Source organism: Solanum pennellii, chromosome 7 (genome assembly GCF_001406875.1).
Source record: "Solanum pennellii chromosome 7, SPENNV200".
Classification (NCBI taxonomy): domain Eukaryota; kingdom Viridiplantae; phylum Streptophyta; class Magnoliopsida; order Solanales; family Solanaceae; genus Solanum; species Solanum pennellii.
Window position 1 is genome coordinate 75,005,765 of NC_028643.1, and position 23,762 is coordinate 75,029,526.

At 36.7% G+C, this 23,762-nt stretch overlaps 2 protein-coding genes across 3 annotated transcripts; both read left to right on the plus strand.

Moving 5' to 3' along the window:
• The first annotated feature begins 8,508 nt into the window (after nt 1-8,508).
• Nucleotides 8,509-12,539, plus strand: LOC107025960 (transmembrane 9 superfamily member 12). Of its 2 annotated transcripts, none has more exons than XM_015226770.2 (2): nt 8,509-8,702; nt 10,198-12,539. In XM_015226770.2, exon 2 carries the CDS (start codon nt 10,280-10,282, stop codon nt 12,257-12,259), a length of 1,980 nt encoding a protein of 659 aa, XP_015082256.1. In that variant the 5' UTR covers nt 8,509-8,702; nt 10,198-10,279; the 3' UTR covers nt 12,260-12,539. The 2 variants fall into 2 exon arrangements, with proteins under 2 accessions (XP_015082256.1, XP_015082257.1); XM_015226771.2 differs by lacking the exon at nt 8,509-8,702 and adding an exon at nt 8,820-8,983.
• Nucleotides 12,540-13,554: 1,015 nt separating this feature from the next.
• On the plus strand, nt 13,555-22,738 carry LOC107024170. Its single transcript, XM_015225082.2, has 22 exons — nt 13,555-13,729; nt 13,878-14,384; nt 14,962-15,245; nt 15,348-15,437; nt 16,010-16,141; nt 16,253-16,371; nt 16,784-16,948; nt 17,731-17,836; nt 18,150-18,255; nt 18,362-18,472; nt 18,807-18,970; nt 19,071-19,188; nt 19,437-19,661; nt 20,154-20,344; nt 20,468-20,635; nt 20,732-20,837; nt 20,969-21,106; nt 21,209-21,367; nt 21,522-21,728; nt 21,850-22,044; nt 22,169-22,240; nt 22,330-22,738. Exons 1-22 carry the CDS (start codon nt 13,682-13,684, stop codon nt 22,486-22,488), a joined length of 3,570 nt encoding a protein of 1,189 aa, XP_015080568.1. The 5' UTR covers nt 13,555-13,681; the 3' UTR covers nt 22,489-22,738.
• Nucleotides 22,739-23,762: the final 1,024 nt, after the last annotated feature.

The following is a 23,762-nucleotide window of genomic DNA, read 5'->3' on the forward strand; positions in this document are numbered from 1 at the left end:
AAACCTAGATCTTCTTTTCTCTAGGTTTTTTTTTTCTCTCTTTAGGGCACCGATCGTTCCCTCTCTTCTCTTGGGCGGCGGCAGCCATGACAACTGAGGTGGATTCTCTCGATTCACTTCCTTCTGGCGTTAAACTCCTTCTCAGGCATCTTCATGCCCTGATTCCCGAAAAATTATCAGACATAAATTACCCTACATGGAAAATCACCGTTCTTACAGCCCTTGAGGCTAATTACCTTCTCAAATACGTCGATGGAAGCACAGAACCGCCGCCGGCAGTCATCACCGCCACGGACAAATCAGAAAAAACCAATCCGGCCCATGCCGCCTGGAAAGCCGTGGATGGCCAGATCCGATCATGTTTGATTGCGGTCATCTCTCCCACGGTTCAGAAACACGTCCGATCCTACACAACTGCTTCAGCCCTGTGGACGGCCCTCGCAACACGCTATGCATCAATTTCCCACTCTCATATTTTTCAATTGCGTGATCGTCTCCACACAATTACCAAAGGCACGAAAACTATGGCGGAGTATTTAGACGAGGTCTCCACCATCATCACAGCCCTCGACACCGTGAACGAAATCATTCCCGAAAAAGATCTCGTCATGTGCGTCGTTCGGGGGCTCCCATCAGCTTACTCCTCCATTAAACAGGCGGTTCGCATCAGTCCAACGCCCGTTGACCTGGCTACTCTCTCCTCGTGGCTAAAAAGTGAAGAAATCAACGTGGATCTGGAGAGCAAACTTCTTCTCCGAGAAGCCGCTGTTATGGAGCCGGCCACCGCCCTCACCGCAAGCCAGAACTATCGCGGGGGGCGTGGTGGCGGCCGGCAGGGGAGCCGCGGCGGCTACGGCAGAAACAGCGGAGGCCGCGGGCGCGGCGGTCGGCAGGGCAGTCGTCCGCCGTACGACGGTCAGCAGCACGGCAGCAACAACAGCCTGCACTCCTTCGGCAGCGGCGGGCAGTCATCTTCCAGCGGCGGGCAGGGCACTTACGAGCGGGATCGTCCAACTTGTCAAATCTGTCAGAAAACAGGACACACCGCTGTTCGTTGCTGGTTTCGGTATGAGGAGAGCCGAAATAGTGATAACCGTGCCAATTATGCATCTCAAGCCGGCCCTTCCTCTGAATGGCTGTTGGATACTGGGGCCAACATGCACGTTACTTCTGATCTATCCAAGCTTAACGCTCCAAATCCATATCATGGCTCCAATGGTATTACTGTTGGCAACGGTGAGTCCCTTAATATTTCTCACACTGGCACGGGTACCATTAAAACCCCCACCGCTATCTTTCACCTAGGTAACCTTACCCACGTCCCTTCTATTAAATCCAATCTCCTTTCAGTTCACCAATTCACAAAAGACAATAATTGCTCACTCTTGTTCACCTCTAATGATTTTCAGATCCTAGACAATACTACCAAGAGGGTGATTTTTCAGGGCCCCTGTGAGCATGGTCTGTACGTTCTTCCTGGCACAAGTTCGTCTGCCCACCCAGTTTCAGAAAGCGTTCCTGTGGCTCCGGTGGCTCTTTCGGCTGATGGCCACAGTCTGTTGTGGCACAGTCGTCTGGGTCACCCGTCTACTCAAATAATAAATTCTTTAATGTCTCAATTAGGTTTTTCTTCCATTCATGTAAACAATTGTGACTCCTGTTCAATTGCTAAATCTCATAAATTACCTTTTACTTTATCTGAGAAGCGTACAACTGCACCTTTTCAACTTATTCATTCTGACCTATGGGGTCCTACTGCTGTTCCTTCATTTGCTGGTTTTCGCTATTATATTTGTTTTGTGGATGATTTTACAAAATACACTTGGTTGTACCCACTAAAACACAAATCACAGGCATACACCACCTTTGTCACTTTTGAAAAAATGGTTAAAACACAATTCAATTCTCATGTTAAACTTTTTCGAAGTGACAATGGAAAGGAATATGTCAATAACATCTTTGGCCAGTTTCTGCAATCCCTGGGAATTATACATCAAACCTCCTGTCCATACACTCCCGAACAGAATGGGGTGGCTGAGCGTAAGCATCGCCATCTCATTGAAACGGTGGTTACTCTTCTACATCAATCTCATCTCCCTGTCTCCTTTTGGGTAGAAGCTCTAGCCACCGCAAACTACCTCATTAACAGAATGCCCAGTCACACTCTCTCCAACAAATCACCCTATCAACTCCTTTACCAAGAACTTCCCAATTATACCAACCTCCGCGTCTTTGGGTGTCTTGCCTACCCTTGGCTACGCCCTCATATTACTCACAAATTACAACCCCGATCCCGTCCTTGTATTTTTTTGGGCTATCATCCTACCTCCAAGGGTTATCGCTGTCTTGACCCACAAACTCATAAAGTCTACATATCTCGTCATGTCAAATTTGTCGAAAATGAGTTTCCCTACGAGTCTATTTCCTCCTCCACAAATACATCATTCATTGGCGTCCTTCCCCTTTTTCCAACATACTCACAGGGTCCCTCACCACCTTCCCCCACACCTCCACCCACTACCCAACCACCCCTCATCACCCCTTCGACCGTCACCCACAATACACCCGCAACCACCACCCACACTCACAACCAACCCGAACCACCCCATACCCACAACATCTCCAGCCCGATCCGTTTTGGGTCCTTCCCGGCCACCCCCGAATCACCACCGCCCGTGCCACCCCCCAATACTCATCCCATGTTAACCCGTGGCAAAGCCGGTATCTTTAAACCCAAAACCTTTCAGGCTACCATACTACCAAATACACCCCTTCCCGATAGTGAACCAACAACCTACTCTGTTGCCTCAAAAAATGCTTATTGGCGTCATGCTATGGATGACGAGTTTAAGGCTTTGACTGATCAGAAAACTTGGGTTCTTGTACCTAAGCCCCATGGGCGGCACCCAGTGGGCTGTAAATGGGTGTACAAAATTAAACACAATGCGGATGGCAGTATTTCCAGGTACAAGGCTCGTTTGGTTGCTAAAGGCTACAATCAGGAGTATGGGCTTGATTACTCCGAGACATTCAGTCCTGTTATTCGGCAGGAAACCATTCGCCTGGTACTGTCACTCGCCGTGCGCAACAATTGGCTCATCAATCAGTTGGATGTTTCCAATGCTTTTCTTCATGGCATGCTTGATGAAACTATCTACATGACGCAACCACCGGGCTATGTTGATCCCCGCTTCCCTCAACATGTTTGCAAACTCCAGAAGTCTCTGTATGGGCTCAAGCAAGCCCCCCGTGCTTGGTACACACGTCTGAAAACGTTCCTCCAGGGACTCGGCTTCACGTGTTGCGTACACGACACGAGTCTGTTTACTCGACATTCAGCACACGGTACAGTCATTCTTCTTGTCTATGTAGATGATATCATTATTACAGGCTCTACTGCAGCTCTCATTCAGGATGTCACTCGAGCTATGCATACTACCTTCAAAATGAAGGACCTTGGCCCGTTACATTATTTTCTGGGAATGGAGGTTTCTCGGACAGGCAGCGGCTTGTTTCTTCATCAGTCAAAATATGCTCGAGATCTGTTGCAGAAAGCTGGACTGGAAAAATGCACCAGTCAACCAACACCGATGGCAGTCTCTTCGTCTACGAATGGAGCCGACACCCCCTTTGCCGATATCACCCACTTCCGCAGCCTCATTGGGGCTCTACAGTATCTGGCCATTACCCGTCCTGACATCCAGTTTGCTGTCAACCGAGTTGCTCAGCGCATGCATCAACCAAGTGAACATGATTACCATTGTCTAAAACGCATTCTCAGGTACATTTTTGGCACTCTTGGTCGTGGTTTACTCATTCGACCCGGGGACTTGGAGCTTCGGGGTTTCTCAGATTCAGATTGGGCGAATGATAAAAATGACAGAAAATCTACATCGGGGTTTCTCGTTTTTTTGGGGCCGAACTTGATCTCCTGGTGTACAAAAAAACAACCCAAGGTCTCTCGGTCCTCGACTGAAGCTGAATACCGCGCCCTTGCTCTTCTTGCTGCTGAGACCATGTGGGTCACATATATTCTTCGCGAACTCCGCGCCACTCACACTGTTCCTACTCTCTATTGTGACAACAAATCAACCATCTGTGTGGCCAAGAATTCCGTCCTACACACCAGAATGAAGCATGTTGATACCGATTGTCTCTTTGTTCGCGATGAAGTTCAGGCCGGCACCATGACTGTGCAGTATGTACCCACTGAAGAACAACCGGCTGATATTCTCACCAAGCCTCTCCCGAGCCGACAGCACGATTACCTCAGTTCCAAGCTTCCGTTCGCTTCCGCTCAGCTCAGCTTGAGGGGGGATAATAACAGATAGTATTAAATAAATAGTATAAAATAATATTAGTATTTACTGTGTACTAATCCTAGTCCTATTAGGATTAGTACTCCTTAATTCTAGTCCTATTAGGATTAGTACTCCTTCCTATATTTCCTATATATATCTCCCATGTATTCCCTTAACACTTGAATACAATCAATATTCCTTCAATCATGCAAGAGAAATTATTTCCGCAAGAGAGGGGAATTCATAAGGTTATAATTTTACCAATAAAAACTACAACTTCCAATTTTGTTTATACCAAAATGATAGAACTATTACACTCATTTTATTTAAATATTAATATTATTTGTTTGGATAATTGTTTTTGACTGGTATAACCAAATGTTATAATAATAGACTAACAAAATTGAATTAACACGTCAAAACATATGGCGGTGGGTGCGGAGGAAAGGTGTTGAGCTAGTGGACGGAATGTGACCAGACTCAAATTATGTGCTACAAGAATGAAAAATTGAATGAGGTCGGCAAAAATTGTCTAAGGTAGATCCGGCACAAAATTTCGTTAGACAGAAAATTATATTATGTATATATAATTAAAATTGTAATTTTCATTATGATTTCAATATATCCATGCCTCTTAACGGAGAACTTATATAGATGTGTTGAATTTTTATGAGTTCTTTATATACTCTTAATATTTTGATATTTTTTAGCTAATTTTTTTTAGGAATCACAAAATTTTAATATAAAATTACAATCTATCCTCTTTAGTTTCTCGTTATACTAATTTCTTACAAAGTAACACAAATCGAATACATTAATATGTAGCTAGGATATATTATAGAGTATCTCGGATACAGTGTAACATAAATCGGATACATAATATATAACTCAGATGCATTAAAAACTAGCTCGGATACATGATATGTATCTCGGATACATTAAAAACTAATTCAGTTACATTATAAAATAAACTATATATTAAATACTGGTTTGAATACATTAATATGTAGCTCGAATACATTAAAGAAATATGAAATTTTAGAATTTTTTAAAAATAAAAAAAGATATTGAAAAGAAGAAAAATAAAAGATGTGTATTTCAGTAATTTTTCCAAAAATTTACGTGAATACACCAATACACAAAACACATATCATTTGTAATATTTGCGTAGATTGTATTCTCGAAACAATATACTTGCTAATCAAGTAGGAGTACTTACTATTTAGATAAATAAGAAAATAATTTTTTTAAAAAAAGAAAATATTGCTCTAATCATTTGAAAAAAGGTTTTGTTTTAGCAAACAGTTGTAGTAGTAAAGCACAACGTAACAAAAAATAAATGTATCAAGTCACTTTAATGAATGTTTTAAGGTCCCCCTTTTTTTTCATATAATGTCACCATTGTGCCACCTTGAATCAACTAGTACTCTATGATAATTTATAGATGCATTATGAATTACAACGTCTTACTTTAATTCAAAAATTAATATAATTAAACGATCGATTTATCAACCAAGGACCATTTTAGTGATCAACATACCCTGGTGGTCCATCTAGGGGACTCAACAATCAACGTACCCTTGTGGATCAATCTTTAATCCTCTTAAAGCTTTAAAATATTAATCGTAGTTCTAATTTAGATGATACCGTTAATTTTTTTAACAAATTAAATTTTCTTTATATTGTATTTTCAATATTTAAATTGTTAATTATTACTTAGGATTGGAAGAAGACAAATTCTAGAAACTAATTATGTTGAAAAGAGACAAATTCTAGATATTAATCGTTATATTAGAAAAGATAATAATATCACCCAATAGGCACCCAAATACTTATTAATGTGGCTCCTCCCATGCACGGGAGATGATACACTTGCTCAAACTAATCCTATTTTATTCCATCTATTTTAATTTATGTAACACATTTTAAATATTAAGATTTAAATATATATATTTAATTATATTACTTTTTATACTTTTTTTAATTATTTTAATTTATCAATTATTATGATTTATAGTAATTTTTTATATAATTTATAGATATATCTATTTTATTTTTAGAAAATAAAAATTTTATATATAAATTTTCGATCAACTTAAAATATTTATTCTAAAAAATAAAATATATAGTATAAATTAAGATGGAAAAAATATTATTTATAGGTCTAAGAAAAATCAAAGATAGTAGCAAATTATTAAATTCGAGTCATACATATCTCGTCTTTGTGGTTCAAATTTCTAGGCGTCTTGCCCTTTTCTCGCCAAGTGAGACTTCGTTTGTATGTCCAAAATGTTTCCAACTCTAAAGACAATATTTTTAAATTCAAAAGTTACGAAAGCAAAACATTAGAAAAATACTTTCAAATTACTTGTCCATTTTTATAGTTATTTTTAATTATTTGTCCATTCTAAAAGAACAAAATTATTTTGTCTACTATACCTTCAACTTATTACTTTAAGAAAAGATATAATTTCTTGAAAATTTTAAATTTTCCATTTCATAAATCTTAATTAATAGAAATAAAATGATAAATTTACTATGTCAATAATTGTTTTTTTAATAGTGTTAAAAAAGAAGGAAGCTGACGATTGAAACATATCGAATGAACATGTCCAACGCAGCTAACATACGTTGACTGACGTGTCTGCAATAAGTGTTGATGAAGAAGAAAGCTGATGATTGGAACATGTCAAAAGAACAGATCCAATGAAACTGATCGACGAGTTTACAACACTGTTATAGCAGTACCAAGATTTAGATTATTTATGATAAATTATTATTATTATTATTATTATTATTATTATTATTATTGTTGTTGTTGTAATAAGTATTGTAGTAGGACTGCAAGTTCAGCTAACTTAGCACTCTACAATTCGAGCTTGTAACTCAACATTATTTTTATCAATACATTAATACAATCCTTGATTTCTCTAATCCTAAACGTGAGATTTTTACGTAGATTTCTCTAATTCTGAAGGTGAGATTTTTACATGAATTTCTACGAATTGATCTACCAATTCAAATGTGGACAAATATCATATAATTCGAACTTTATAAGTGAAAATCATAATATTATCCTGAAGTTTGAGTTGTAATTCGCAATAATTCAAACTTTATGCAAATGCTTAGAGTTTGGACGGCAAGAGTGAGAACCGTGCAGTTCAAACTTTAAGAAAAAGTGGAGAAGATAATGTAGCGTGTCACTATCATTTTCAAACAAAGATTTTATACATAAAACTTCATGTAAAAAAGTTATATTACTAAAAATTAATCCTTTTTCAGTATTATTATTATTACCATCCAATTGTCTTATTCTTGTGTTGTTACTTGTTACTGCTGTTCTTTTCTTTTCTCCACTACTTTTTACATGAATTCTTCACTATTATATATGCTTTTTTTTATTGATTGTTGTCATGTAATTTAGTCGAATAAAAAATTATTAGAAATCACCTCTCTATTTTTATCAGATAAAGGTAAAGTTCTATATAGATAACCTTCCCCAAACTCCGTCTTTGAAACTCGAAATTACACTAGCATATTATTGAAGGTAGATGCCTTGCATAGGAAATTACCAAAAAGTGGCCAACCCTCGGTTTGTACAAGAAAATGGGCAAATTACAGAAATCACATACTTTCAAGGTAAAATTATAATTTATCCCTTAAAAATTTATAATTACAGAAATCCTTCAAACATATACAATAATGTAAGCGCTGATACATTAAAAAGAGGGTCAGATACATTAATGGCCATAAAACAAAGCGCGGATACATTAAAAAAAGTGTCGGATACATTAACAGCCAAAAAATCAAGTGCTGATACATTAAAAAGAGGTTTAGATATATGCGCTGATACATTAAAAAGAGGGTCAGATACATTAATGGTGGATCGAATATATTAATGGCATTTTTGACTTAGAAAAAACGAGAATTTTGTAAAATTTATAGGAAAAAAATGATAACAAGTAAACTAAAAGGTGAAATTTGTGTAATTATTTTGAAGAAAATCGAAGGTAAAGGCCATGCACGAGGAAAATAAAAGGCCCATGGGCTTTAGCCAACAAAAGCCCATCACATTTCTCAAATTACTTTATTGAGTTTTTTTTTTAAAACGCAAATTACCCTTTTGTCCCTCCAATGTAGAGGATCATAGATCTACCGAATTTTCCATAGGCATCATCAATCAGTACAATACAACAAGATCTAAAAAAAAAAAAAAACCTGATTGCAACTCACGCGATAGTAGGGCCGCACATATAACACGCGCAAACGGTTTTTATTGGCAAAGTCCCTCAGTGCCCTCTGGATTTCACTTCACGATTCTCATGCTTTTCCCCTTTTCTTCCAAATCTCCGTCGATTCCACCGTCATTTCTCACTTTTCCGATCACTCGTCCACTCGCCGGTAAACAATTCATTCATTATTTATTGTGTTAATTATAGATCTAGTTCAATTAATGTTACGAGTATTTATTTTCATTTCTGTGGTATTGTATTAATAGCGCCGGAAAGCTTTATGTGGTATACAGAAACGGATCTAGGATTTAATTTATTAGCTGCTGAGGCTACAGCTAGTGTAACTGAATGTAGATTCTGGATATGTTAATTTAAGTGAATGACGGCGGTATGTGTGCACTCGCTGCAACGAGGTGGATCTGTTTATGTTAGCATTAGATTTGAGTTATTGTAAGTTGAGTTATTTCTGGATTTGTTCTTCTCTAGCGTTTAGATCTTATGTGTAGAATGATTTGAATGAATGAATGGTTGTTTGTTTTTCGTTTTGAATCATAAATCAATGTTAAGAGTAGAATTAATGCGTAGAATGATTTGAATGGTTCATTTAATGTTAAAGAGTATTTATTTACATCTTTGCCATATTCTGTTAATATTCGGAGAACTTCAGTTAGTAATTCAGAAATGGATCTATGATTTTGTTGGTTTTTAATTTTTTTTTAACACTGAATGAGGGCATAGGCTAGAAAATGTATATTGGTTAAAGATTATGGATATGTAATTCGAGGGAAGACAGCGGTGTGAGTGCACTCGCTGCGACACGGTAGATCTGGTCGAGCTAGCATTAGATTTGAGTTTTGTTGGTTGAGTTATTTCTGAGTTTCATTTTGTTCTCTGGCACATAGATCTTATGTTTTGTTAGATTTGAATGAATGTTGTTTTCCTTTTTAATCATGAATTTTTTATGTTTATTTAGTAAGGCTTGGATTATTTCCACACTAACTATTTCTTTAGAATAGTGAGTTCGGACGTAGTATAAATACGTGATTTTAAAAAAAAAGAATATTTGAGTTGAGTTGTACTTGTTGTTAGCATTGGTGCACTTTCACTTGCTGTAGGTGGATCTCTGGCTGCCTAGTATTACCATTTGGTTGCCGTTGAACTACTAATATTGGTTGGATTCGGGTCAGAGTGATTTTCCTTCTTTTTTTCATTTTCTTCTGCTTCTCCAGCTTCTAAATCTTGTGTGTGTTTAGTTGCATACGGAGTAATTAACTTACTGGCAAATTTAGTAGGTACGGTAATACATGCGAGTTTCAGTTAATATGTTCACCAATATGATCAGTGTGATATGCATTTGTTTCTTACTCCTAAGGGCCTGAATTGGTGTTTATATCTGCATTTAGTCTATGGATGAAGTAATAATGGTAGTAGATATATCTCTATTCTCATAGCTGGTAAAACTTCCCTTCTCCATAATCTCTATGGCTCTTGCTTGTTTCACGGCTCAATCATACTTCCAATAAATAAAGTAAAAGTAGTATAAGCGATATAATTGTGAGGTGTAAATGTCCCTTATCTTTAGGTGGAAGCGTAATATTTCTGATTCTTCATTTTTCATTTATCAAGCTCAAGAAAGATCACTAACACTTTTTTTTTTATCTCAGAGTTCCCGGAATAATCTACGGAGATTTGCATTTTTTGGTTAGATCAAACTAGTATTCAGGTGACCGGTATTTTTGTTGAGCAATGGCTTCCCCATTGATCTCAACAAGGAGATATTGGGCTGTTTTCATTTATGTTGTTCTGGTTTCTCATGCCAGCAATGGTTTTTATCTTCCTGGAAGCTACATGCATACATATTCACCAAATGAAGAAATCTTAGTCAAAGTGAATTCATTGACTTCGATTGAAACTGAACTTCCATTCAGCTACTATAGTCTTCCTTACTGCAAGCCTCCAGGCGGAGTCAAGAAAAGTGCTGAGAATCTAGGAGAGTTGCTCATGGGAGATCAGATTGACAACTCCCCCTACAGATTTAGGATGAATGTCAATGAGTCTATTTACCTATGTACTACTCCGCCCCTAAATGAGCATGAGGTAAAGCTGTTGAAGCAGAGGACCCGTGATCTATATCAGGTTAACATGATTTTGGATAATTTACCTGCTTTGAGATATGCCAACCAAAATGGGCTCAAAATTCAGTGGACTGGGTTTCCAGTTGGCTACTCACCACAAAATAGTAACGATGATTACATAATCAACCACCTTAAATTCAGGGTTTTAATTCATGAGTATGAGGGTGCTGGAATTCAGATAATTGGTACAGGTGAAGAAGGCATGGGTGTCATTTCAGAGACTGATAAGAGTAAAACATCTGGTTTTGAGATCGTTGGTTTTGAGGTGGTTCCATGCAGTGTCAAGTATGAGCCAGAAAAGATGACAAAACTCCATATGTATGACAACACTTCGTCAATAAGTTGTCCACTGGAGCTTGACAGGTCTCAAATAATAAGAGAGCAAGAAAGAGTGTCTTTCACTTATGAGGTTGAATTCGTTAAAAGTGACACTAGATGGCCATCTCGATGGGATGCTTATTTGAAAATGGATGGTGCCCGAGTCCATTGGTTTTCAATTCTCAACTCTTTGATGGTAATATTTTTCTTGGCTGGTATTGTTTTTGTTATCTTTTTGAGAACAGTTAGAAGGGATTTGACCAAGTATGAGGAACTGGATAAAGAGGCTCAGGCACAGATGAATGAGGAGCTTTCTGGTTGGAAGCTTGTGGTGGGAGATGTTTTCAGAGAGCCAAATCACTCGAAGTTACTGTGTGTGATGATTGGAGATGGGGTTCAAATTACTGGAATGGCAGTTGTCACTATTGTTTTTGCAGCATTTGGTTTCATGTCACCAGCTTCACGAGGCATGCTGCTAACAGGCATGATATTGCTTTATCTTTTTCTGGGAATTGCTGCTGGTTACGTTAGTGTGCGTGCTTGGAGAACAATAAAGGGTACTTCGGAAGGTTGGAGATCGGTTGCATGGTCAACTGCATGCTTCTTTCCTGGGATTGTCTTTGTCATCCTCACTGTGCTGAATTTCATCCTTTGGGGAAGCAAGAGCACTGGCGCACTCCCCATCTCATTATATTTCATTCTCATATCGCTTTGGTTCTGTATTTCAGTGCCTCTCACCCTCGTGGGAGGATATTTGGGCACTCGAGCTGAGCCTATTCAATATCCAGTGCGGACTAACCAGATTCCTAGGGAGATCCCTGCACGCAAGTATCCCTCTTGGCTTCTTGTTCTTGGTGCTGGAACTCTGCCATTTGGAACCCTCTTTATTGAACTCTTCTTCATCCTCTCTAGTATTTGGCTTGGACGATTCTACTACGTTTTCGGTTTTCTGCTGATAGTCCTCCTCCTGTTGGTTACTGTTTGTGCTGAAGTTTCAGTTGTGCTCACTTATATGCACCTTTGTGTGGAGGATTGGATGTGGTGGTGGAAAGCATTCTATGCATCAGGTTCTGTTTCTCTATATGTGTTCCTCTACTCCATCAACTACTTGGTTTTTGACCTTCAGAGCTTAAGTGGCCCAGTATCAGCTATACTTTACCTTGGCTACTCTTTGATAATGGCAGTAGCGATCATGCTTTCAACTGGCACGATTGGCTTCCTCACATCATTTTACTTTGTGCATTATCTTTTTGCATCAGTGAAGATTGACTGAACAGGTGTGCAGAGCCGCAATTATTATTGTTTAGATGGCTAAAGAAAGACCTGTTGTGCATTGTGGAACTTTACATAGTCCTGCCAGAAAGAGTGTCTAAAATTGCATATGAGGAACTTTTGTACTTCTCTATTTTACTGTAATGTTCTGAGGCTAGATATTTTGTTAGTCCAAAAGCTATTGTTTAGTATTTTCATCTTTCATTGTGTTTTAATTACATTTCTCCCATATTTCTTGTATCTTTACAACCTCTACTTTCAATGGGAAAATTACCAGAAAACTCATTGTAGCTTTGAAATTGAAAAGAAAGATAGGTTTAAGGTGGTTTTGTTACATTCCCTATGCTGGAATTTGGTTCTTTCAGCCTCACACCACCCCTTGGAGTGCATCAATTTTTCCTAAAAGAATAATTTCTTATGTTGTCCGTCCTAGCAGGTGCAGATGTAGAGTTGACGGTGTGAGTTTGACAAAATCCGATAACCTGTATTTGTCTTAGATCCTGAAGCATAAACTTCAAATCCCGAATCTGTCTTCATACTCAAGCATTCATAAAAACAAATTAAATTAAGCAGAAAGCGAAGACATGATCATATTAACATTGATTAGTGACTATTATGTTCCCATTTAGAATATAAAGGTACCAGTTATAGCTTTGTGAGGCAAATTCACTATGTACAAGACCAGAAGTTTTTTGTTCAATATTGAACTCAAAATTTAGGAATTTTGTCCACGATATTTGAGTAGCGCTTTTCAACCCCAAAGACCCAATAAAATTAAAAATTATAGACTGAAATTGCTGTGAAATCAAACTATTTAATGTTCTTAAAACTTTTTGGGAGCATGAACACCTGAAAGTAATAATTCAGAGCTAACGTAAACTAAACATAATAAGTATGAAACTAATAAAATATGTTAGTTAATGGGGGTTTAGCACATGAAAGTTATAGTTCACAATAACGTAAATTGGGCATTTTATTTAAATATGAAACTAATAAAAACATGATAATTTGGTGGGGGTGGGGAGGGAAGGGTTCTACATATTTATTTGTCCCAACATAAAATACAATAGCGTTTGGTTGAAGGTATTATATAGTTCTAAGACTATTTATCTGATTATTTATATCTTAGTGATGAGATAAATTATCTATCATAACTTATCCCGAATAATTACTCGTGGAATTAATAATTTTCTTCTTCTTTATTTTTAACGGAAAAAGAGACTTTAGATACAAATAATTGGGGCAGCATATAAGTATTAAATTCATCTCCTTTATTCAAACTAGCCGTTAGAAGTACCAACTCAGCTCAAGACCGCTCTTCTTCTTCTTCTTCCCCATTACACTTGTTAACTTTTTCTTGCTTTTCTCCTTAAGCTTAACTCTCTACAATCCTTCACCTTCATTTCTAATCAACAAACAAAAAATGTTTACAGAAGGTTTGGATGAGTCTGCAATCAACTGGATCAAACAGGTAACAAAGTTGCCATTTTTGAGTATATTTCTTGTTTTTAGTTTCGTTAAATCGTTGAAATGCTTCAACAGTTCTGAAAATTAACTATTTTTACATGTGGGTTTTGTTTAATTTTGAGTCTGAATGAATCTTGAAATTTTGGGTGCAGGGGTCTGAAGTTAAACAATCATGTAGTAGTAGTAATACAAGATCGCCGTTATCTGAAAAGCTTGATGATAGATACCCAATTTCTAGATCTCCTTTGGCTTGTTATACTCCGAATTCACATGTATTGCCACCCTTGAAGTTTCATTCTGGTCTTTTGAAACCCCTTAATACAGTGGCTCTTAGCGTAGACAGTAATGATGATGATTGCGATTTCGATTATGATGATGAAGAAATTGAGAGTGAGAGTGTTGCTTCAGCTTCAGAGGAACTTAATGGTCACTACTCTGAAGAAGAAGAAGAAGCATTAAGTACAAATTCTTGTCAAATTAAACGAGCTGGATTGAGCAATCGAAATGGGTCCACGATTAATAGAGGAGTTTTACAAGGGAATCTTCGAATTGAAGTACCGGTAAATGCTAGAAGATTTACTGAGGGAAGTGGACAGAAAGCTCAAATTTTGGGTATTCCTAGCTATCTGCGTGAAAAAGTTCAACCACATAGTGCCTATGTAAGAATTCCTACTCTTAGCCTTATACATGTTGTTTCTTGCTTTTGATATCTGTGACCATCTATTGTCTATTGTGTTTCAATTACCGCATTATTTTATTGTTATTATTGTTCTTTTTTCTAACTGAGTGCTCCGTATTGCTTTCCTTGTTAGTAATTGAGATGTTTTTTTCACTGCCATATTTCCTTTTTCATAACTACTATAATTTATTGCACTTGAGCTGAGGGCTGAAAACAACCTCTCTACCTCCATGAGGTAGGGTAAGGTTTGCGTACGCTTTATCCTCCCCAAACCCCACTTGTGTGTTTCACTGGTATGTTGTTGTTGTGTTGTCCTTGCCTAAATATAATCTAGTGCAACACAATGCAATTAATTCATATTGGTTGGTCGGTTGATTGATTGTGTAGTAATGTTCTAAATTTTAGTTTTTCTTGATGAAAAGTAGGGACAGGGTCGGGATTTTTATTTTAAACGGATTTTGAGTCACAAATATATGATTTGAGCCTAAATGATGGTAGCTATAATGTTGGCTTCACCCTTGATTATTTATTGAGAAGTTAACTATTTGTAAATACAGGCAACACCCGTTGGTAAGCTGGTTGATTTAGGAACCCCGAGTGCACCGCCAATAATGGATATTGGAGCAGATGAAGCTCACTCTGAACTAGCAAGTGGATTGAGCACTTCTGGAGAATTGGCTGGAACTGAGCAGAATAGTATGAAAGCCTTTTCAGAAACACCAGAAGAGTCCTGGTATGGAAATGGATTGGGTATTTCAGAAGGATTGTCTAGTACACAGGACAGCAATAGGATAAATATTCCAAACGTTGCACAAGTTCTTCCAGAGACTGAAAGTAGAGGGTATGAAAAAGTTGAACTGACCTTCAGAAAATGAAAATTTGCAAATGTCCTTCATTTCAGCATGAAGTTCAAGAAACCAATGACAGTTTCATTTTGGTGCAGGGGAGATAAGGCGAGTGTTATAGAAACGAATGCACTGCCCTATTCCCAGCAAGGGAACTCGGTGGGATTTCCAAGCCGTTATGATACCAGGTTTTACTTCACTTCATTTGTTTTGCTTGCTACTCTCTTTTTTGTTTTTCTTGTTTTACTATTAAAAAGCTTAACACCTCTCTTTTATATAAGTGAGGAACTGTGTCACTTCCTGTTCTGTTACCATGTGCCTTGATCAGCAAAAGTCCACACAAAACTGTTTTCTGAAAAGGTATTCCATAAGGAATTATTAAAGAGCCTAAGAGGATTATGTTTTATCATGGACTTATGTGGTTAATATTTTGACAGAACTTATGTAGTTAATATTTTGACAGAACATAGAGATTAAGGTGACTGGATTGATGAGAAAAAGTTAAGTCTGAGCTGCAGGAATTCTTAGTGGGTTCTTGTTGAAGTAGTAGAAGAATCTTCCGATAGCTTAAGCATATTCCTTATGTTGATGAAGCCAAAGACTTTTGCTTCTCTCTTCACCTTATTACTATTATAAGTAGCTATACATCTAATCATTTTCACTTCGTGTTAGTCTACTTTAGGGTGCAAAAGGAGGTAGACTTTTTCTGAATCTATTTTTTTAAGATTGCAATTACTAAGCATTTCTTTGAAAACAACAGTCAAAACGGATGGCAAGTTCTCCTGGCTTATGATGCCTGCATTCGTCTATGCCTAAATGCTTGGGCAAGAGGGTGTGTTGAGGCACCTGAGTTTTTACGCGATGAATGCCAGATGCTTCGAAATGCTTTCTGGTATGCTAGCTTATTTTTTCTCCTATTGAATCACTTAAAAACACCTTTTTTATGGATACAACTTCATTTCCATGACTAATACCATTCTCTCCATCTTATCCAACTTCTCAGCTTGCAGAAACTGTTGTTGCAACCTCGATGCATGCAGACAACAGTAAGTATTCATAAGACCAATGGACAAACATTGCCCTTGAAAGTGAGAAAGATAGTCGGGAAAGTTCGTGTGGAAGGTATAACTCAAAAGCAATTATTTTTGCTTAAATTTTGACGTTATTGGTAGTGCACTTCTTTGCTCTTCTGTTTTTTTGTGTGTGAGAGTGAGGTTAGTGCGTGATTTATAATTTAGAGCTAGTAATTTCTACTTATGTGAAGACATATTAGAATAATAAGTTATGGTTTCATTGAACTATTTGCTACAATATCTTGTTTGATTTTAGGCACATTACTTCTCAGTTAAACATTGATGAGTCAACATATCTTTTGACTAAGATGTTCTGGAATGTGCTATTTTAATGTTTCAAATGAAGGTAGAATGCAGTCTGTGTATCTGCCAGATGAAGATAATGAAATAAAAGCTGTCAAACTACAACTAGATCTCTTATTCTGTAGTGTAATGTGTATCTTTAACTTTGCCTATTGCAGTAAGAAAGTTAAGAATTGTACCAAAGAGGAAGCTTAAGAGCACAGACTCAATGCGAGGTGCAATTAGCTTGCATGCAGGAGCAGATTATGTCCGACATGTTTCGTCACTGGTGAAAAATGGAATCAATTCTCTTAAAATTCATTCAACTCTGTTGACATGCGAAGGTAAGTACTTCATTGAATGATTCTTTCTCTTCCATTGGATCGAGGAAACAGGTTACCTAAGGCTAAAAGGCTTGAGTAGAAAAAACATAGTCTTCTAAAAGGTTTCTGGAATTTTTAGCATACTTGATTCTTTAGAATGGTTATTCTAGAGGATGAAATAGCAAACTGATTGATTTATTCTTTTTTCTCCTTGTAAACTATGTTGGTCTCTAGTTGTGAAAATATGTTGATGGAAGAGTGCTAAAAGGGGATATCTTAGACACGTTAAATCACATGGAGAGAAGTGTTTCAAAAGAATTACTACCTCTAGCAACAAATACAGACTTGGTTAATAACAGAACTCAGTAGAAGCAGAGAGTAACAATTAGCAGTTGTATTAGCTGTAATAGAATGCGTCTATGAGGAGGTATTTAATATTTTTGTAGATTTTTATGTCAATTTAAGCGTGAGACTTAGAGACACTCTAGTTTTAAAGAACTCCTAATTTGTCCAAGAAGAGAAAATATTAAGTATTAGAAATGAAACAACCTGAATCAAGTGTAATGGTTCCCATAAATTCATACAACCGACCCCAACTAGTTTCGGGGTTGAGACCTAGTTGATTCATTACCTAATAAAGCATTGATGGTCTAGGTAGGTTATTATGTGCGTGTTAAGAGTTCAGATGAGCTCCCTGATAATAAGTAGTTCTTTGAACCTATCAGAATCAAACAAAAATATGTAGAGCTTTTTGGATCCTCATACATAACTAAGATAATTGTTTTCCAATATGTTGCCTGCAGAATCCTTTAGATGCTTAGTTCTCCTGAAGAGTTCAACTGAAGATACTAAATTCGAACCAAATTCTGCTGTTACACTGATACCAGGAAGTGGTGATCACCATGACTTGTAAGTTGTTATTTTACTTTGTTTCTGTCCATAGTGGCTCTATTGGTCCAGTTGAATAACCTTGGCTTGCTCTTGCTCCGAGTCCTGAATATCATTAGGAAGTGAAGATCAAATTCTGTGATTATCTAATAATTGAGCACTTCTCAAGATTAGAAATAGGTTAATATGGTAGGAGAGCTCTGATTAAAATCTGCAAGAAGAGGAAAATGGGTCACCCTTTGAAATATGCATATGATGATCTAGCTCGTCGATCCGACCGTGATGTTGAGATATTAATTTCTCCATACAAGATAACACATGCTTTTATATTCAGTTTTCCAGAGAACCAAGGAGATGCTCTTCTGCTTGAAGTACAAGATATGAAGAAAAGTACTTTGGGTCGAACTTCAATACCAGTTTCAGCTGTGGCTGACAATAATGTATGTCTAGTCCTCCAAAATGTCATTATGTTTTAACTTATTAATTTACTTTTCAAATTTTTATCATTACCGCCGCCTTCTTACATCAGTTTTGTAATTGCTCCAGAATGATAAGATTCGCTGGTGGCCCATTTATCATGATGATAATGAATGTGTTGGGAAGGTTCAGCTATCAATCAATTGTACAATCACAACCGACGAGACAACACAAGTCAAGGTTTAACCATGGACACTCCACTAATTTTCATTTCAGTTCGATGGAACATGTTCTTTTTTTGTATAAATCTGAGGATAAAGAGAGATGGACGGAGTATGATCATGTACAGAAGAGATAATATCAATTATTCTTCCACTCAAGCCAGAAAAGTAAAATTTAAAATTTGATTCTACTAAAGTGTGATTAGGCCCTCTTGCAGTTCAATAGTATCTTATGCCTGGTATTGTTAAAATATAGTACTCAAAAATATGCTTATGTGTGGTGTCTTAGCTCATTTTATAAGTTATCAAATTAGTAATAACTTTTGATAGCATTTCATTCTCATTTATAACAGAGTGGACCAATTGCGGAGACTCTTGCATATGATCTGCTACTGGAGGCTTCAATGCGTGCTCAGCAGTTTTGTGCACGAAGTTTAAGGTCTGGGGAACCTTGGAACTGGTTACTCACAGAGTTTTCTGAGTACTACGGGGTAACAGATACCTATACTAGATTGAGGTGCTTAGCTTGTGATATCAACCAGATATGGAATGTTATATTTTCTTTAATGTCATGGATGTCACAATTCCAGAAAAAGCTGATAATCAGAGTTCAACAGGTACCTTTCATATGTCATGGATGTCGCGACTCCAACAAAAGATTGTTTGGAGCTCATCCATGAGTTGCTTGTGCCAGTTATGAAGGCAAGGAGTGACAGAAGTATGACAAGACAAGAGGTATCAAATTTTTAACTCTCAAACCTTCAAGATAGATAGATGGTGTCTTAGTTAGTACACTCCAGAAAAGAGAATGCTTATGGAATTTATCCTTTACCTTTCACTATTTTGATACCAGATTATCTTTTTGAAGTGTTAATCATCATATTAGACTTGATATTATAAAAGAAGGCTAATTTCAGTAAGCTGGCCGAGATCAGGTACCTGAGCTGAAGCTGATGTAAACTTATGGTTTTTTCTTCTTTCAGAAAAGTTTGCTTCTGGATTGTGAAACTGAGATTGAAGGTCTCTTGGCCACTGTGTTCGAAAACTACAAGTCATTGGATGAAAGCTGTCCTACGGGCTTAGCAGACATGTCAGCTCCTTTCCCAGAAACTGCAGCACCAGCACTTGCTCCTGCCGTGCAAATTTACACTCTTCTCCATGATATACTTGCTCAAGATGCACAAATGACACTTCGGAATTATATACAGGTTAATCTTCTTTTTTATGTCCAAAATTTGGGCTTAAACATTTTAATATTCTTTTGTATTTTAAAACTTAATCTTTACCATTGATTAGATCTCACCCTCCACATATTGATGCCAAACTTGACATCCATCGCAATTACTGATTTTAGAATTTTGTGCAACAACTTATTACTCTAATTACAAAATGTACTCGGATGGAAGCTAGTCGAGTCTGTTTATCTAGATAATGGTCCATGGGACAAAGACGCAATAAACGAAAAAGAAATGAATGAAACATGAACTTTCTTGCTGGGGAAAAGATACCATATTGTGTTTGCACTTGATGGTTTTAAAGTTAAGACAAACGAAGCTAAATAACAATGTAAGTTGGATATAATAAATGAATGCTAGTGTCTCTTATGCACTTTTAGATAAAAGAGTTGTGAGCAGCTGGTTGTCTGATTTTGATTGCACCACTTGTCTAATATCAAGTCTAACAATATTATGATTTAACAGACAGCAGCAGCAAAGAGGTGCCGAAAACACATGATGGAAACTGACGACTTCTTGTCAATAAACCTTGATGGCTTTGTCATGGATTCAGTAACGATATCCACTGCTTATTCGAAGATGAAGAACCTCTGCTCCAACATATCAAATGAAATCCAGGCAGATATTAAGATACACAACCAACATATACTACCTAGGTACGTTGGAACAAATAGGTTAAATTTGCCTACAATTACTGCTCCAAGTTCTTATTATCTGACTGTTGCAGTTGTGCAACTCAAACTGCTACTGATTGACTTAAATGGTACTTCCTTTTTCAGTTCAATTGATCTCTCTAGCATAACGGCTTCAGTTTACAGTACTGAATTGTGTAAGAGGCTCAAGAACTTTCTTGCTGCATGGCCTCCATCAAGTCCTTCTCCACATGTAAATGAACTTTTGATTGCAGCAGCTGATTTTGAGAGAAACCTAGACTCATGGAACCTCAGGTGATCTTGAGTTTAAAGTAAATTTGTAAACAAATACTGTTGTTAGGCTTGCTTAGACAAGTTCTTCTCACATTGTTCTTTCCTCTCATGCTTCAGCTTAGTGCAAGGTGGTGTAGATTCAAGGGGCCTCTTTCATAGTTATATAATGGTATGGATAGAAGATATGCAGCTTCACTTACTTGAGCTTTGCAAGGCAGAAAAGGTACATAGCGGTGCTCTTAATACTCACTTAAATACTCCCGTCTCTTTTGTGCATCATAGGCTAAAGGTTTTCTGGAGATGCAATTGGTTTCATGAGGCAGCATGTTTCTCACACTCTATCACCTCTTTCAGGTGTTATGGTCTGGAGTTGTTACAAACTATTCGACTTCTCCTTTTGCTGAAGAAATGTTCGAAAAAACCAAGCAAATGTTAACTGAGTATGAAGTAGTGATCAACCGTTGGCCTCAGTACACCATCATTCTGGAGAATGTAAGTTCAATTTTGCTATCCAGGGAACATGTAGACCGATGCTTGATGTGTTTTATGACCCTTCTGTTTGCTGATAATGCTTTCTGTTGATGTCATATATAGGCTGTTGCTAATGTAGAAAGAGCAATTATAAAAGCCATGGAGAAACAGTACAATGAGATCTTGACCCCCCTGAAAGACAGCATTCCAAAGAAGCTCGGAATGCAAGTTCAGAAATTAGCAAGAAGGCAATCAACTACTCTTTATAGCATTCCTAATCAGGTAAGTGCTAATAGATGGATAGATTAAAAGAATTAGTGTGTTTATGAAAGGTGAATATTAAAAGAGAGAGACGGGGGATCTCTTTTTGTAATATTCCAATCTCAAAGAATGCTTAGGCATAACTAACTTAATACGCTTGGCCTTGTTTTGACAGTTGGGGACTTTCTTGAATACAATCAAGAGAATTCTTGACGTCCTACACTGTAAACTAGAGGACATTTTGAAGTCGTGGGCGTCCTATCTGCCAGCAAATGGAGAAAAGAAATCCAATTTCGGGGAGCAACTGAATGGAGTTACAGTATTGCTGAGGACTAAATACAAAAACTACATGCAGGCAATAATAATCAAGCTTGCTAGTAATGTAAGCAACTACTACTATCTCGTATGTAATTTGGCTATATTTCTCAGTCAGAGCAAAAACCATGTGATAGCTAACGTAATGAAAATGAGGTTCATCTTGTTCTAACTTTTGACTGCTGCAGACACAATCGAATCGTTGCACACGTTTGCAGAGGATCTTGGAGGAAACAAAAGAAACAGATGGTGAGGCTGAGATCCGCGAAAAACTGCAAATGCTGAATTCACAACTCTCAGATTCCATAAGCAACTTGCAGGAAGTCTTTACAAGTGCAATATTTGTTGCAATCTGCCGTGGATATTGGGACAAAATGGGACAGGTTGGTTAATCTAGTGGCCATCTCAAACTCGAGCTATTCAACAACAATAACTTTTTCTCTGTTTTTTTTCTTCCTCTTGAGTACCATCTAATGACTTTTTGTTCTATTATTCTTGCACTACTAGATCATACTGAAATTCTTAGAAGGAAGAAAAGAGAATCGAGTATGGTATAGCGGTTCCTACCATGCTCTTGGGGTAAGTACAACTAAAATTCAGTATCTACAATGTATATTATACAAATGGTCCTTGAAAATGTATGCATTAACATGGTTCACTTTTTACAGGTTCTGGACGATATATTTGCTTCCCAAATGCAAAGATTGCAAGGAAACGCGTTGCAAGAGAAAGATATTGAGCCCCCTCGTTCAATTGTCGAAGCTCGAGCTATACTCTGTAGAGACACTAGCAACTGTCCAGATTCCTCCAACTACTTGTATTTTTAGGAATACAAACACTCCTTCATATGCTCTTGATGTACTGTAATGTTTTTTGTGGTTTACTATTTTTTCATGTCCATATATCTGATATCTATATTCTTTTGTATGTAAAATTTCCAATTCTTTTTGTAAGCAAGCTGTCATCAATTAGAATAAAATACTCTTTGCTCATCAGAATTCCAAAGTTATTTTAGATTGTGTCTTGAGTTTTAGTTCTTTTTTTGATGCGTCAATCTAACTAGTGGGATCTTTGTTAGCCTGTTGTCTATATCTATTTCTACTACACATATTTGTTTGTCTTATTTTTTAATTAAAATATTTAAAAATTATGTTAGAGATACTATAAATTATGATAATTGCCACTTTAAAATATGTGTAAAAGAAACATATAAAAAATTCGATTGATTCATAAAATTAATATATTTGTGTCACATAAAATGGGATTAAAAAAAAAGGTAACATGTAGAAAATATTGTAAATCTCAATAATTAACATTATTTGATTGACTCTTGAAATTATATTTGTGCTACATACAAATGAGACAAAAAAATTATAAATATTGGATCCGTGCTAGCATGGGCACTTGTGTGTAGTAGATTTAATAAATGATAGATTTTCCAAAAATTGAAATTTTTGACTATTAATCAATTCTAAAGAATCAATTCATTGAAGTAATCACTAATGCTTGTATTAGCCTATTAGGACTGTGAATATTATACTCTTTGAGATGCAATCCTTCCCTATACCTCGCTCAATCGATTTGATTCTCGTACTCATCCTCAACGAACTCCCTTTTAGGATAGAAGCACATCCAAACCTCGTTCTTTTATATTACTTGTTGGAATAGATAATATAACATATATGATCAGATGCATATGTTGGTAAGAATTGCTTAGAGTTGGACACAGAACATCTAATTCAATATGAAATATACAATATTTAGAGATAAAAAGCGAATTTTTCAATAGATTTCTTGTTGAAATTTCGTTCTTTTAAGCCAGGAAAACTATGTCTACTTTAATTAATATACTATTATATTAAAACAACTTAACATGGTCGAAACAACAGGATATTCAAATATAAATATTATATATTTTCCTCTCTCACGTAATCCAAAATCCTTAGAAGAAGTTGCCTTAAAATACTAATTAAAGTTTGACACAATTTGAATCTTTAAAAACGAAATATATCTACAATTGACATAATTTAAATCTTTAAAAGCGAAGTATATCATATAATTATTCAACAACAATATTTATATATGTAAGTTAATATACATA

What these genes read in the sequence shown, in the direction of transcription:
- LOC107025960 (XM_015226770.2), top strand. Translation starts at nt 10,280, where the DNA reads ATGGCTTCCCCATTGATCTCAACAAGGAGATATTGGGCTGTTTTCATT.
- LOC107024170 (XM_015225082.2), top strand. Translation starts at nt 13,682, where the DNA reads ATGTTTACAGAAGGTTTGGATGAGTCTGCAATCAACTGGATCAAACAG. An exon ending in CCAGAGACTGAAAGTAGAGG is followed by an intron (nt 15,246 to 15,347) that starts GTATGAAAAAGT and finishes ATTTTGGTGCAG; the next exon opens with GGGAGATAAGGCGAGTGTTA. An exon ending in CAGCTGTGGCTGACAATAAT is followed by an intron (nt 18,256 to 18,361) that starts GTATGTCTAGTC and finishes TAATTGCTCCAG; the next exon opens with AATGATAAGATTCGCTGGTG.